A 17,320-nucleotide genomic window follows, 5' to 3' on the forward strand; every position below is an offset into this window, starting at 1 on the left:
TTATCTCCATAAGATTCTCCAAATGTATTTGTTGGGGTTTGGACCATGGAGCAGTGTTCCTCTCAGGGGCAATGGGCAAAGTCTCGCATCGAGGCTCTGAGCACACACTTGCCAAATCCTCCGGTGGGCCACAGTGTTTGAATATGTCAAAGCAAGACTCTTCAGCAATGGGCACTCTAATTCAAACTTCATCACAGTAATAAATCACCAGGACAAGGTGCCTCAAAGATGCTTTCAAAGTTCCTTGCAAAATGTAACACACTCCCACTGGCCCAGAACTGGTCTGAGTATCTAGTTGAGAGTTTAACTCACCAAGGCATAGAAGGCTATGTCTGCAGTTGGTAAATGAGATGAGTGTAGATGCACACATTGTCAACATACACATGGTTGGCTAAAGTTCTTGTTTCAGTCCTGAATTACTCCATGACTCTGTCCATGACTCAGAGACAATGGGTCCTTCATGTTGTGGCACTTCAAGTAAACATCCAAGTACGGTGTGGATGCAGCAAGTGGTTTCTACCTCTCCCACTCTTTCAAGCAACGAGATCCATACCGCATGTGTAGGAAAGAACGGCAGATGCTGATTTACACTGAAGATAGACACAAAATGCGTAGAACTCAGTGGGACAGGCAGCATCTCTAGATAGAAGGAAAGGGTGACGTCAGGTTGAGACTCTTCTTCAGACTGAGGGTTGGGGGAGAGGGAGACACAGAGATAAGGAAGGGCAAGGTGTGTAAACGAGACATTGAAAGGGATGAAGCTCAAGGTAATGTAGATCATTGTTAGCTAGGAGAAGGTGACAACAAAGAATACAGGAGCATCACCTCATATTTCGTTTGGGCAGCTTCCCCCCACCGTATGAATCCATCTCTCTCCATCCCTTCCTAGTTCTCCGACTAGTCTGACTATCCCAATTAAATTTTATCTTTGTATGCTTTGTTGTCACCTTTTCTTAGCTAACAATGACCGATTCTATATTCTCTTGAACTTCATCCCCGCTTTGATGCCTCACCGTATCCTGCTATCTCTGTATCTCCCTCTCCCTGAGTCTGAGGAAGGGTCTTGACCCGAAACGTCACCCACTCCTTCTCTCCAGAGATGCTGCCTGTCCGCTGAGTTACTCCTGCATTTTGTGTCTAGTTTCATACCTCACTGCCCACCGGTGATTCAACCTCTCTAACTCTTCATCCAACTAACCTTGTATTGAAGCGAAGTACATTCAGCGCCCTTGCATACACTCTGTCGAGAGCGAGAATGATTTTATATCACCCAGCCAGTCTCTCTCCGTCTTCTACACTGTTCAGGTGACCCTTTAATTTCCAGTTACAGTTCTGGTGACAAATTGTAAATCACAGCACCGCCTCCAGTTCATTCACATAGTTCTGTATAGCAGTGGCATGAACTGTGCCCATCCACATGCTGTGTACAATCACAGTAACAGAAAATGCCTGAGGTAGGGGGAATATTTATCATCAGATCTAAAACCACCTGCTCCTGGTTCGTTCCACGACACATTACTCTCAGAAACGTCCCGAGTAATATCCCCAACTAGATCCCAAAGCTGACTTTGACAAATTGATTTTTTCCAATGTGTATGAAAGTAAAGTGACACACATTTACGTGGTAGCTGCAGTAATGTATCGAATGCCCCAAACCAGAACCAAGGAAAGAATGTCCACCAATGAGGGCCTTAATTCAAGGGAAGAATTCCCAGGACAGTTTACAGCTTTTGACTCTCAGACCCAGTCTGGGAGGGTGTATTGCGAGATGATATCAGATTCTTTGTTGCAAATAACATCAATGATGAAAATAAAAAAGTGATCTACTTATTGTAATGGGAGCCCGCACACATAATTTAACCAGAAGTTGGCTGAATCCAGAGAAACCTGATGTTTTAACAACGGATTCAGTAGATTAGTGGAAGAATCACTTTAACACAAAACAGTGGATCATGCAAATTTGATTCAGTTAGGGAAACGTAGTTAAGCAGTGACTCTGTACGTATATAAGTGCAGGCACACAGAAAGATATGCATACATATATGTACATATACACAGGCATGTGCCCAAGGGCAAAGACATACACAAATGAACAGACATATGGATGCACATATATAACATTATACTATATGTACATGCATACATGCACACATAAACTTAGTGACACACATTCACTCTAAGATACACAAACATAAAGAATCACGTCACATGTAGTCCATGGCCTTTAATTGCGGCACCCTTTAATAAGGGTTTGCCTGGTTCTATCCGGATAATTGGACTCGTCTGACACTTAGTGTGGAGTGCATGTCTCTGAACTTTCCTCGATCTGTTTTGTCTCCGCAGCTCAAGACAGCAAAGGTCAAAGAGATGCGGTGGGTCTTGTAGGTTTGGAGACGCATGAAAGTGCAGCTGCTGTAATCTGGCGTAAAAAGCAAACTGCTGGTATGTTCAGTGGGTCAGGCAGCATCTGTGGTGGTAGGGGGATAGTCAATCTCTCAGGTAGAGAGCCTGCATCAGAACTCTTGTCAGGTCACCTGAACCCAGAGACCTGAAAACTTATAAAAAGTCCCTGTGGGTACAAGATGGACATCAATAAACTTAACTTTGAATTGAATAACTGCGGACAACCAACTTATCTATCTGTGTCAGAATCGCCTTTTTGAGTGGTTATCAACATGTAACATGATCTGAGATTTTACCCCCACAGATGCTGCCTGGCCTGTCAAGTATTTGCAGGCTTCTCTTTTATTTCAGATTTCCAGTAACCGCACAGTTGGTCACTAGACCAGTGTGGGTTTTCTCTCTCCTCTGACCTCGTCGGTCTGCTCCAGAGGTTTCAGCTTCAGGCAACCAACCTTCGCCTCCCCCTCCCCACCAGCACGCCATTCAATCTCTCCGTCTCTCTCCGTCTCCACCTACCACAGGCATTTCCTTTGTGTTCTCCACCCTCCCACTTCTCTGCAAAACAGAATGCATTTGTTTTTCCGATAAAAGGTAATTCACCCAAAACATGCATTCTCTGTTAATAAAGATGCACCACTGAAGATCTCCAGCAAGTTCAGGGAACCGCCCCGAAACTCACCCATCCTTTTTCTCCAGAGATGCTGCCTGACCTGTTGAGTTACTCCAGCACTTTGTGTCTATCGTTGGTATAAACCAGCATCTGCATTTCTTTGCTTATACATGTTCAGTTTTTAGTTTGCACACCAAAAAACGTTGTTCAATATTCTCATTGCAACTGACCAGATGAATGAATATAATGGATATTCTTGTGAAGATAATGATCCATTGGCAATTTACAGTATACCATCGATATACTGATCTTATAGAGAATTACAAAATTCTTAAGGGGTTGGACAGGCTAGATGCAGGAAGATTATTCCCGATGTTGGGGAAGTCCAGAACTAGGGGTCACAGTTTAAGGATAAGGGGGAAGTCTTTTAGGACCGAGATGAGAAAATCATTTTTGCACAGTGGTGGTGAATCTGTGGAATTCTCTGCCACAGACGGTAGTTGAGGGCCAGTTCATTGGCTATATTTAAGAGGGAGATAGATGTGGCCCTTGTGGCTAAAGGGATCAGGGGGTACGGAGAGAAGGCAGGGATGGGATACTGAGTTGGATGATCAGCATGATCATATTGAATGGCGGTGCAGGCTCGAAGGGCCGAATGGCCTACTCCTGCACCTATTTTCTATGTTTCTATGTCTATGTTTCTATGATGATGTGCAGACTAACTAGCAGGTTTAGGGGCAAAATAGATCCTTCAGAATTTGGCGGAGGATTTACATCAGTTAATTTATTTAGCTCGGTCAACATTCTACTATCAGCCTCGAAGTTATATTGAAGAACTTTCTCGATTCAGACATTTGTCCATTAAATTAATGTTCTTAATTCCACAATCTGAAGTAACAATTAGCGTAATGAAGAATTCATTGTAAAAACCACATCACAAACACCACTTTTATTCATTATAAATGAGTAACTAATGCACCCAAAGGATATTTTAACTTCACATTGTCAAACATGGAATAGTCTATGACTCACCTCTGGCAAAGCTAATTAAACATTCAGAACATTTTATGAAAACATTTGATTTTAATTTCGACATTACTGTAAAAAGAGCACTCCCTGCCATTGTTGACAGTGCCAGGTCACGTGTGGATGCTTTAGAGTCAATCTTCATCTCCGTTCCTTTTGGTACGACCTTCTTGGAACTAAGCTGGTTCCTGGTGATGATCAGAGATGAAAGGAAGCGTTAAACGTGAGGAGGTTGTCCTGCAGACTCTTACGCAGGTGAGGGCCAGCAGAATGTTGCTTAATGCCTGCTGGCCCTAACTGTGGAGCCATTGTCCTCCGCTTGGATAGACCTAACTCTGGAGCGGCTTCTGCTGACTCTGTTCATCTGAGGAGGCTCCGGCTTGGTGATCACGAGACGGGACGTCACTGTTGCTTCTATTCCTGGCAGAACGCAAATGTTGTGGCAATTGCCCTTGATGGATCAGTGAGGTAAAATTGGGTACAAGTCTTGTCTGAATTGAGATAGGATCCGTTGTTGTCATCAACTCTATGCTCGTCACAACTTTTAGCTGTGGTCTGTTCTCGGAATGCTGAGGACGTTTCAGAATTGTTGCTCTTTCTGATATCTTGTATTCTAGCTTGTCTTTAAATGATTTCAGAAATGGCTCCTTGGGGGAGCCGTTATACAACAGGACAAATTCTTTCTGTGTGTCAAGTGGCAAGATACACATTCCATTGGAAGATTTTCTGAATATTTCAAGCACCAAATCTAAGAGAAAAAAAAAATGAGAAGAATATTAGTTTTGCTTGCAGACTTTTCCATATTCCATTTGGGGCATTGAATGCAAAGGCAGGAAGGTTAACACTACTTTAAATTGCGATGTTCAAAAGTTGAAGTTCTATACTGGAGCAAAGCAAATTTTAACGCTGAGGTTAGACACAAAATGCTGGGGTAATTCAGCAGGTAAGGCAGCATCTCTGGAGAAAAGGAACAGGTGATATTTCAGATCAGAACCCTTTTTCAGACTCAAGATGAAGGGTTCCGACATGAAACGTCATCTATTCCTTTTCTCTGAAGACGCTGCCTGGCCGGCTGAGTTACTCCAGCATTTTGTGTCTATCTTTGGTATCTGCACTGCCTTCCTACCAATTTTGATAGCGATAAGCAGGAACTTTCAATGGTTTCTTGTGGGTGGCTGCTTGCCGGTAAAGGGATTGATGGTAAATGGGAGGGTTTTAAACATGAATAGGGAGAGTTCAGGGCCAGCATGTGCCTGGTAGACAGAATGGCACGTTTGTCAGGATCAGGGAACTTTGGATATCAATAGATATGGAGGCTCTGGTCGAGAAAATGAAGGAGGTATATGTCAGGAATGGACTGCTGGGATCAAGTGATTCCCTTGAGACGTATAGGGATATAGGACACACTTGAGATAATTATTCTGTGCCCCTATTTAAGCTGTAGGGAACGGCCTGGGAACTATAGACCAGTGAATCAGCGCTGGGCCCATTGTTGTTTGCTCATTTTATTAACGATTTGGATGTGAGTGTTGATGGCATAGTTAGTAAATTTGTGAGTGACACTAACATTGGTGGTAAAGTACACAGTGATCTGCAATTATAATGGGCTTTGGATCAACTGGGCCAATGGTCAATGGATTAATTCAGATAAATGCACGGTGTTGCGTTTTGCTGGACAAATGAAGCAGAACTTATACATAAAGAGTAGGGCCCTGAGGATTGTTGTGGAACAGACAGATTTAGGGGTGTAGGCACATGGTTCCCTAAAAGTGGCGATAGGCAATGAAGAAAATGTTTGGCATGTATGCCTTCATATGCCAGGTGAACTGTAGTTGGGATGTCATGTTGCAGTTGCACAAGATGTTGGTAGGACCACATTTGGAGAATTGTGTACAGTTCTGGTCATTCTGCTATAGGAAGGACGTCATTATATGGAAAAGGGCATAAGAAAGATTTACAACGATGTTACCAGATCTGGATACATGGGAAGCCTGGATTGTGATACATGGGAAGCCTGGATAAGCTGGGTCTTTTTTCCCTGGAAGATAGGAGGAAGACCACAAGACATGAGCAGAATGAGGTCATTCGGCCCATCAAGTCTGCTCCGCCATTTGATCATGGCTGATCTATTTTTCTTTCTCATCCCAATTTACCTACCTTCTCCCGTAATCTTTGACACCCTTACTAATCAAAAACCTATCATCTCCACTTTAGAAATACCCATTGACTTTGGCCTTTACAGCCGACTATGGGAATTAATTCTACAGATTTACTATCCTCTGGCAAAATTAATTCCTCCTCATCTCCATTCTAAAGATACGTCCTTTTATTCTGAGATGTGCCCTCTGGTCCTAGGCTCACCCACTACTGGAAACATTGAGGGATGACTTCAAAGTGGTTTATAAAATCATAAGGTGTACAGTCAGAGTCGCTTCCCCAGGTGAAGGGAGGCGAAAACTAAAGGGTGTAGATATAAGGTGAGAGACGAAAGATTTAATAGGGAATTGAGGGGTATGTTTTCATACAGATGGCAATGGGTACATGGAATGAGCTGACCGAGGATGTGGTAGAAACAGATATCGTTATGACATTTAAAAGTCACTTTGACTGGTACAGAAGTGGGAAAGGTTTGGAGGTGTATGGGTCATAGGACCATCTTGATTAGCCAACTTGGTCAACATGAGTAAGGCTGAAGGACCGCTTTCCATGCTGTATCGCTCTCCGACTATAACTTTCTTCGGACCTCAGATGTGTGCAGTTCTGGGCACCACACTATAGGAAAGATGTGATAGTACTGAAGAGGGTGTGGAGGAGATTCACCAGTTTGGTTATGAGGAGAGACTGGAGAAACTGTTCTCCCCAAGGTTAAGTGGAGACTGCAGCAACCTCTCTTCTTATCAGGGGTAGGCAAGAGAACATGTATTTAGGATAAGGGGGGACGAAGGTTTAGAGGGAATCTGGAGAGGACCTTCTTTGCTCAGAGAGTGGCGAGTACCTGGAATACACTGCTGTAAAGAGCGGTGGAAGCAGAATCACTGACAGCATTTAATGAGTTTCTAGATAGGCACTTGAATCATTTAGGCCCACAGGACACAGTACGGGGAGGTGGGATTAGTATGGATCAACCGGCTGTCGAGGACATGATGGGCCGAATGGCCTGTTTCATTCTCTATGACTCCATAAAACACTGCTTGAAATATCTTTGATTTAGTAGAAACATCTTCCTAAATCTACAATAATATAAAAATAAGAATGGTAAACTTACCAAGAGCTTCATTCATTACTTTGGGGATGACAGTTTTGAGGATCTCACAGTTTCTCTGCAAAGATGGGTTTGAGTTCATCTCCAGCAACCAGACCTGCGGAAAGGTTCAAGCATGGCACGTTATTCCTCTCGAGACATTCATGTTGCAAGAGGACAGTGGGTGATTGCTGCCAGGAGCTGGCGAATGGATGGCGAGGTGACCCCAGAGATAGCAGATGACCTACTTAATGCCTTTACAAGGACTGGAAAACTGGAGAGTCTAACAATGACGCAAAAGGCCAGCATGGTGGCACAGCGGTAAAGTTGCTGCCTTACAGCACCAGAGACCCCGGTTCGATACTGACTATGGGCTTTTGTCTGTACGGAGTTTGTACATTCTGCCCATGACTGCATTGGTTTTCCCCGGGTGCTCTGGTGTCCTCCCACGCTCTAAGACATACAGGTTTGTAACTTGGCTTCTGTAAAGATTGTAAATTGTCCCTAGCGTGTAGGATAGTGCTAGTGAGAGTGACAGCGGTTGCTCCAGGATGTTGCCTGGATTCAGGAGCATTCGCTATAAGGCGGGACGGATAAACTTGGTCATTTCCTCCATAGTGTTGAAGATAAGACGCAACCTGATAGAATTGTGAGCGGCACAGACAAGAGTAGATGGAAAGTTCAAATATTAGGTTAAGATGAGAGGGGAAGGTTTAAAGGTGATTTGCGATTGCAATTGTTTTTATATAGTGTGTGGTGTGTGGAGCACACTTGCAGGGGAGGTGACACACAATGGGTTTTAAGGTGTTTAGACGTAGGGAATAGATCATACGATCAAGCAGGGAATAGGGAAATACAGAACATGTGTGGGCATAAGGGATTAGTTTGATTGGCTTCATGGTTGATGAAGACACGATGGGCCAAAGGTTCTGTGCCTGTGTACTGTTCTATATCTATTTTAGTTCATGTTTCAACCCTAGCATTGGCCATCGGATTACAAACGGACTCACCCCTGATCTTAACTTATCACATTCTATTTTAACATTAAAATATCCTTGCTATGATTCCTGTGAACCTGTTATTCCTGCAAATGATCATTCTCATGCTTTGTAATTAAAGTGGTTTACATGGATGAAGGGAATTTGACCTCAGCCTATCCACCTCAAAGCTAACACAGGTAACTGGCAGGAATGGGACTATGTTGGTTTTGACCAGAACACGCAATTGTAAACTCTTTCCAGAGTCGGGGTTTATGAATCAGATGTTCAAGGTCCAGCAGATGGCAGTAAAAAAACATCGCTTTGTGCAACGTACAGCTGCAAACCTCAAAGTTTTAACTTGGTCTTCCCACAGTCCGAGTGGTATCCCCACCTCCCCTCCTCCTCCTCCTCTGTAACATCAGAACGCATCACATCATCAACGAGGGAGGAGTGTTGCCACTTGTGTCGTTCCTACAGGAAGCATCACCTCACGGGGGAAGCATTGATTTTGTTAAAAGTCAGATGGGAAGAGCTGCACCCCTCCGGGATTGGTGTGTTCCTGTTTCGACATCAGCCAACCAAACTGGTTCAACGAAACCACAAACTTAGATCCAGCCAACAATTTGTACAAACACAAGGAACTGCAGAATCTTTGGTAGAACACAAAATGCTGGAGTAACGCAGCGGGTCAGGCAGCATCTCTGGAAGACATGGATAGGCGACATTTCGGGTCGGGACCAAGAGGATCACAACATTTTGAGTCGGGACACTCTGAGTTACTCCAACACTGTGTTTTACAATGATTTGCATTATCAAGCATCCCCCTCCTCACAATTAATCTGCCAAAAGCACTTTATGGGAGCATTTTGTGCAAAATTTGAAATGGAGATTTTTGGGATGACAGAGTGATTACAGGGTGGGACAGAGGCCATTGGTCTGTTGAATCCACTTTAACTCTATGTTCGAGTAATCCAGACAGTCCCTCCCATATAACCCAGTAAAATCCAACTCCCTTGTAAATGCTGCAAAAAAGTAAATACAAAATATAAACAGATTATTGGAATTGACAAAGATTTAAAATTGTGAATTGTTACATTTTGGTAGGAAAAATGAGAAGGGCTCGAGCTACAACTGAACCGCCCTCCACCGCTGCCCCAGTCGGGCAGTCCACACATGAACAACTCATTACACAAAATAAATATTAATTTCCCACTTTACGTTCTTTTGCCAATCATCATCTTGCTCTGTACCTGGTTGTTGATTCTCCACTAATGGAAACACCATCTCTTTATCTACTCTGTCTGGATTCTTCATATTTAAAAAAAAAGACCTTTATCAGACTCCCCTCTGTCCCACCGAGAACAACTCCAGCAAAGCCAGCCTATCCGCAGAACTAAAATCCTTCATCCCCGGGATCGACTTGGTACATCATTCCTGCACACTTCCTGAAGCCTCACACCTTCCCTTCATGTGGTGCCCAGAACCATGCAAGATGGCAGGAAGAATGGGAGAGATAGATCAGCCATGATTAAATGGTGGAGTAGACCTGATGGGCCGAATGGCCTAATTCTACTCCTATCCCTTATGACAATCGTCCATACGAGTCTGAAGCTCGTCGTTACTTCCTTGTTCTTGTACTCTGAGCCAGAACTTGACGCATTATTTTAAACCGCTTCCTAAACCTGCCCACGAGCTCGGCACACATTCCCCAGGGTCCACGTATCCCTGTTAGAATCATGCTCTCTAGCTTGAGCACTTCCCAAATGTCCACCCACCAAAATGTAATAATTCACAGCTTTTCCCAATAATCTGTTCATATCTCTTTTATCCTCATGATTCACTCATTATGCCTCCAAGTTTTGTGTCATCTTAATGCAATCCAAATACCAGCACAGCCTGCCATGTAGAAGCTTATCAAAAAGCCTTGCTGAGATCCACATAGACTACGTCTATGGTCCTGCCCTCATCAACCTTCTTGGTTACTTCTTTAAAAAACTCATCAAATTCCCGAGACACATGATCACCCACAAACAAAACCACGTTGACTATCGCTTATCTTTCCAATGCATGTATATCCTATCCCTCAGAATCCTGTCCAGATGCTAGTTTTACTGGTCTATAGTTCTCAGAGTTTGAAATGAGATCAGCCACGATCATCCTACATAACGGAGCAGGCTTCTTGAGTTGCTGAGTGGCCACCACCTGCTCTTAATTCATATGTATGTTTAAGGCTAGTAGGCAAAGGGGGCGATCATGGAAAAAGGGGAAATTGTGATGGAATTATTGGGGAAGTTGCTCGGGATTAAGGGATGGAAGTTATAGATAGATAGAGTCATCATGGAAACAAGCCCTTCAGCCCTAATCCTCCATGACGACTAAATTGCCTATCCCAGCTAATCCCATTTTCCTGCACCGGACCCATATCTCCCCAAACTTTTTCTATCCTTGTACCTGTCCAAGTGCCCTTTAAATGTTACAATTGTATTCACCACTACCACTTCCTCTGGCAGTTCATTCCATATATATATACCACCCTCTGTGTGTAAAAGTGGCTCTTTTAAATCTTTCCCCTCTCATCTTAAACTTGTGCTCTCTAGTTTTAGACTCCCCTAACCTGGGATAAAGACTGTGACCATTCACTTTATCCATGCTCCTCATGGTTTTATAAAGTTGTATAATGTCACGCCTCACCCTCCTTTGCCCCTGATAAAACAGTCCCAGCCTATTCGGTCACTCATAACTCAAACCTTCCAGATCCGATGACATCCTTGTAAAACGTTCTTGCTCCCTTTCTGGTTAATTGGCAACCTTCCTGCAGCAGGACGGCCAAAACTGTCGACTGTACTTCAGATGTGGCCTTACATCTGCGCATGTGACTCGTACATCTGTAACATGATGACCCAACTCTTGTGCTCAGTCCCCTGACTGATGCAGACCAGTGTGCCGAATGCCTTCCTCACCACCTTGTGTTGCCGAGCCCGGGAGAAGGGTGAATCACGGTGGGCTGGGGAGGGGGTTTGGGGTAGAATGATGGTTCCCAAGGGTTCCCAACCTGGGGTCAATTTACCACCGGGGGTAAATTCGCCTACCCAGGGTGTAAATTTGTTGATTCTGGATTAGTACATATTTTTTCTCATTGACTGACTGTGTTTGGTTCTGGTAAACCGTTATCTGTTCATCATTAGTTGTTCATAAATAAGTGAAATAACATTGCTGTGTGCTATTAAAGTTGCCAGGGGTAAACGTGATGAAAAAGGTCGGGAACCCCTGGGTTAGAGGGTGTGGGTGGGACATCATCCTATCTGCGCAGAGCAATTTTGTACAAGTGATGATGAACAGTGCCACTGCTCACAGCAGTCAGTCAGTACACACTTCATACATGCAGGGGATTTGCAGGGCTTGTGCACTCACACACACGCGCACACACTCACACACTCACACTCACTCTATCGTACTCATTATATCACACACACTCTATCACACACACTCCATCACACATACACGCACGCACGCACATGCACGCATGCACACAGCTTCCAGGATGGGGTTTTTTGAACAATTCCCTCACATGGACTTTGAGTGATTGTCTACATGATGAAAGGTCCAGTCTGATGTCTGGACTTAAAGTTTGATCAGTTTTGTGCATGGTTTTGTGTGTTTACTTTTTAACTGATGCATGGACAGTTGAATCTTGCATTCAGCATTGTTGCCAATAATGCGTCCTCCTGACCTATTCGACACTTAAAGCAGAGTTTTTTTCCTGCAAATTCACTTTTGTACTTAAGTGCCTGTCAACTCTCGGTGGCCTCTCTGCAGGCTGGTGACACCCTGGCCCAGTGGTAGTGGAAATAATCCATTAAAAATGATCCCAAGCCGCGCCGAAATACCGTTTGTCAGAGCCGGCTTAAAAACAAGCTTGTCCAATATAACGTTAATAGTTAGTTGCTGCAGCACATATCAACTATCAAGCCTTTATCAAAGGACTTCTTCTGAAAGGTAAATAATAGTTTGCGTTGGTCACAGTGGAATTTCTGGTGGATTGAAACCTGTTGCCTAGCAATGGCCAGGCCAATCATAGCTATGCAGATGGCGGCATGTAACATTGCACTGGCATCACCATGATTTATTTGGATTGCATTAATGTATGCAAAGCGCTGCACAATGCAAAGTCTTGTTATGTCATTGAATGGGAAGAAAGCAAATGGCCGTGTATTAGAAATGGAGCCCTCTCGTGTTTCACTAAATTGCTGCCGTACCACTGGTTTGTAAATCCTGCCCACTGAGTAATCACCGAGGACAATAGAGGATCTGATATCTGTTCATTGAAACATCCTTTCTGATTAATTAAAGGACTTTGTTCCCTTCATTTGCTTTTCAGCACTCCCACTTCTCAATTGAAGGGTTGAGATTATTCTATTGTTTGATTAATAATTTGTCTGCCTTCCAGGAAGGGTGGGGAGGAGGGAAGCACACACACACAAAAAAAAATTGATGCCGGTTTTCACAGGCTGGGTTTGGGCAAGGTTACAGTGAGCAGAAAGGAAGATTGCACAATGGATGTCCTGAGGAGCACTTCCATGTCACGTTGGGTGCCAATTTAAAGGCCTTACATACTGTTCCATTGCATCCAGACAGAAAGATGAAGCCAAGGATTGCAGGAGAATGTATCATTGGGAGAAGGGTAAATAATTGAGTTTAGAGTTTAACTGGAAGCAGGCCCTTCGGCCCACTGAGTTCACAATGACCATCGAACACGCGTACACTCGTTCTACGTTATCCCACTTTCACATCCTGCACACTAGGGACGATTTACAGAAGCCAATTAACCTGCAAACCTGCACACCTTTAGAGTGTGGGAGGAAACCGGAGCACCTGGAGAATATTAGGGTGGACACAGGGAGAACGTACAAACTCCACACAGACAGCACCTTTAGTCAGGATTGAACCCGGGCCTCTGGCTCTGTGAGGCAGCAACTCTACCGCCGTATCGCTGTGCCACCCATTGTGGGGGATGGAGACATGGTGGATTTTATAATAATAATAATGGATGGGATTTATATAGCGCCTTTCTAATGCTCAAGGCGCTTTACATCGCATTATTCATTCACTCCTCAGTCACACTCGGTGGTGGTAAGCTACTTCTGTAGCCACAGCTGCCCTGGGGAAGACTGACGGAAGCGTGGCTGCCATTCTGCGCCTACGGCCCCTCCGACCACCACCAATCACTCACACACATTCACACACAGGCAAAGGTGGGTGAAGTGTCTTGCCCAAGGACACAACGACAGTATGCACTCCAAGCGGGATTCGAACCGGCTACCTTCCGGTTGCCAGCCGAACACTTAGCCCATTGTGCCATCTGTCGTCCCACGTATGGGACATGGTGGATCGTTGAGGGAAGTGGATTGTTGGGAAGTTCAGTGGATCGTTGGGGCCTTTGGGACAGCAGGTTATTAGCGTGGGGGTGTTGAGTTGAAGGTTATTGGGATGGTGGGGGTTGTGCTTGTGGGACCATGATGAGATGCTGTTGGGTGGCAATTTCTTGCAATGCTCTGAAAGCTGAGAAGCAGCAACGTATGTATGCAACTGACATAATTTGGTGGGCCCGGGTTAGAAACCTCCTTGAGTTTGGGGTGGGTGGAGTGAGAGATGCTGCTGAATTTTCTACATTGAATTTTCCAGTTGATGTGAAATCTATATACCTATAAAAGTCTCATCTTGTGTGTTGTATGTGTGTATGTGTATTTGTATTGTTTTGTTTGGTATCTTCCTCAAAACACTACACACTAGTGCTTACATTTTTACATATCCTAACTCACATTTTTCCCCTCCACGCCGTACTCAGGTTCACTTAACATTTCATCCTATATTTCACTAGTTATTCGCAATTAAAGTTAAAAAAAAGGCCAAAAAAACCCTTCTCAGAAGCTTCAAATTATGATGTCACAATGCCACTCACATTGCACCAATCACAATTGGCTCTCAAGCTGCCGCGTGCCACAGTGACATCACAATGGGACGTTGCCAACGGTAACCGCAGCAGAAGGAGAGGCTGCCAAAGGCAGGCCCTATCAGAGGGGGGCAACGAGGGCCATTGGGCATGGGCCTCATGCCTGTCTGCTTCAAAGGGATCTTGATTTGTGGGTCACTAAAATTGAGGGGCCTGTGCTTGATCTTGGTTTAGGGGCCTCTAAAATTGAAATTGGCCTGAGCCTCAGTTCATCAATGAGAGGGCCTGGTCAAAGCTGCCATAGAGGGAGAGAGTGAGAGTGAGAGAGCGAGAGAGATAGATAGTGAGGTAGATAGAGAAATATATATATATATATATATATATATATATATATATAGAGAGAGAGAGAGAGAGAGAGAGAGAGAGAGAGAGGGGTGGAAAGTGTTGCACAGGGTCGGTTCATGGGCTCGCCGGCCTCCTGTATTTTCTGCGGCGAGGTAGACACCATGTTCCACGTGTATATGGAGTATGTGAGGTTGCTGCCCCAGAACGAATATCTGAAGGGGCTGCCCCTCAAGTCCTGGTTGCATTTTTGTCCCACGATCCTGGTGTTTGGACACAAGGCAGGAAGTGGGGAGGGCTGATCAGGGGATCTCCCTGTCGGTTTGCTCCTGGGCCTGGCCAAGATGCCCATTTGCGGGTCCCCCCCCCCCCCCATTATACACTGGTTGACTCTATATGGCTCATTCCGTGTGTTGAACGTTTCTTCTCTGGGTGTGACCGGTGGAAAGGCTTGCCTTTATTCTACATCTCTGGGGGAACAACATGAGCAATCATTTTAAAATGTCCATGTTGGAATATAGATCCGGTAAAATAAACGGAATGTGTCAAATGGCCACAGCAGCACTAGAATTATCGAAGACTAATTCGATGACACAAAACCTTAGCAAAAGCACAAACAGAATGAATTGAAAATACAGTCACCTTGAAATTCTGATCAATCATAATGTCACAACCCAGCAGGTCAAAGTAGCCCAGTTTACTAGCCAGCCGGGCTTTGCTTGCAATGAAGCATTGTGTGATGATTTGCTGCATTCTTTTCTGCAGGAAAACAAGATAGCTCCATTACTAGGCAGTAGGACAAGATGCTTAAAAACACAACCCGTAATTACACATCCATTCCAAAAGATGCTCAGCTACAAACAATCACTCCTCTCCTCAACTTTCCCCTCTCTGTAATCCCACTGATGAAATAAAGACTCTACAGGGAAGGGTGCAGTGCCCTTGGCTGGCAAAGGAATCTGAGCGCAGTGTCAAATTGATGAAAACAGTGTTAGGTCAGAAGATATAGAATTTTTTTTCAGAAACCAGTAAAGGATAGATGAAAACTAGAAGCGAGGGAGGAAATAGATTGTGAGGATGTGTTGGTAATAAATATAGAAAGAAGCTTCTACATAGAATTGTCACAGAATAGAGCAGAGAAACAGGCCCTTTGTGACAATCATCAAATAACAATCTTGTGACAATCATCAAATACCTATCTCCAGTATTCCCATTCCAAAGCACTTGCAACTGGCTATTCTATGGTGATTCAGTGCTTGACGAGAAACAGGTTAAAGGTTGTAACAATGTCTGCCCTCTACCACCCCTTCCATCCCGGGAAATATCCTGGTGAATCTCCTCTGCACCCTCTCCAACGCAACCGTGCCTTTCCCAGAGTGTGGCAACTGGAACTGTGCCTAATATTCTGGCTGTGACCAAAGTTGTGTAAATCCAGACCTGCTCTTATATTCTATGCCTGGCTAATGAAGGCAAGCATCCTGCATGCATTCTTCACCATCCACTTCACCTGTGCTGCCACCTTCAGGGATCTTTGAACCTGTACACTGACTTCTCTTTCTTCCTCAATGCTCTGTAAGGCATGGTATTAATTGTGTATGAGCTATTTATTATTCATCCAAAAGTGCATCAGCTCACACTTACCGGGATTACATTTCATTTGTCATTGCTCTGCACATCTTACATCTTACTAAGAACCATTAAAAGTGTACTTCGACAAAATAAAGAAATAGAGAGACTTCTACAGGAAACCACAGTAAAGCAAGAGTTATTAATTTCTGTAATTTGAATGCGTGGAATTTGATTGAACATTATTTCAATGAAATTCACAAGCTGATCCTGTAGTCGTGCTTATCTCTGAAGATCGGACCTGGGCCCAGCACATAGATGCAATCACACTGCTAATTAATCAGAAGATTTGACATGTGGTTGAACATCCCATCGAACCTCTACATAGAGAGCAAACCTACTGGTTGCATCACGGCTTGTGTCGGTAATTACAACACGCAAGATGAAGAAGGCTGCAGAAAATGATGGCCATTGCCTGATCCGTCACAGGTGTTGACCTGCCCATTAAAAGGATCCATGGGTAGCAGTCCTTCAAGTAGGCAGCTAATATCACCAGGCCCTAGTAACACTGGCCACACTTTCTATTTGCTGCTACCAACTGGAAGGTGGTTCACGACCTTGAGAACTCTTAACTCCAGGTTCAAGAACAGCTTCTGCCCAACAACCAACAAATTCCTGAACACAGCACAACCCTAACTACAACCCTATCCTCAGCACCAAACTACTAGAGACTTTGCACTACTGTGGTTGCTCTGCACACTCAGCTTTCTGCATTATCATGGTCTGTTTTTTAATTTTTCTTTCAGAGATACAGCATGGAAAAAGGCCCTTCGGCCCACCAGGTCCGCGCCCCGACCAGCGATCCCTGCACATTAACACTAGGGACAATTTACAATTTACCAAGCCAATTAACCTACTAACCTGTATGTCTTTGGAGTGTGGGAGGAAACCGGAGCTCCCGGAGAAAACCCATGCAGGTCACGGGGAGTCTGTATAGTTTACTTTAGTTTAGAGATACAGCACTGAAACAGGCCCTTTGGCCCACCGAGTCTGCACCGACTAGTGATTCCTGCACACTAACGCTATCCTACAGACATGGCGGGGACAATTTAAAGTTATACCAAGCCAATTAACCTACAAACCTGTACATCTTTGGAGTGTGGGAGGAAACCGAAGATCCCAGAGAAAACCCACGCGGTCAC

At 44.3% G+C, this 17,320-nt stretch overlaps 1 protein-coding gene across 1 annotated transcript in view; it reads right to left on the bottom strand.

The window, feature by feature from the left end:
• Positions 1–3,950: 3,950 nt before the first annotated feature.
• Positions 3,951–17,320, bottom strand: part of LOC116990287 (protein polyglycylase TTLL10-like) — a 35,729-nt gene continuing 22,359 nt past the window's right edge. Inside the window, exons 9-11 of the mRNA XM_033047795.1 lie at positions 15,195–15,311; positions 7,305–7,398; positions 3,951–4,787 (exon numbers count right to left, since the gene is read on the bottom strand). Of these exons, the coding sequence (XP_032903686.1) occupies positions 4,369–4,787; positions 7,305–7,398; positions 15,195–15,311 (630 nt within the window). The 3' untranslated portion in view covers positions 3,951–4,368. The remainder of the gene's footprint in view (positions 4,788–7,304; positions 7,399–15,194; positions 15,312–17,320) is intronic.

Source organism: Amblyraja radiata, chromosome 31, assembly GCF_010909765.2.
Source record: "Amblyraja radiata isolate CabotCenter1 chromosome 31, sAmbRad1.1.pri, whole genome shotgun sequence".
NCBI classification, from domain to species: Eukaryota; Metazoa; Chordata; class Chondrichthyes; order Rajiformes; family Rajidae; genus Amblyraja; species Amblyraja radiata.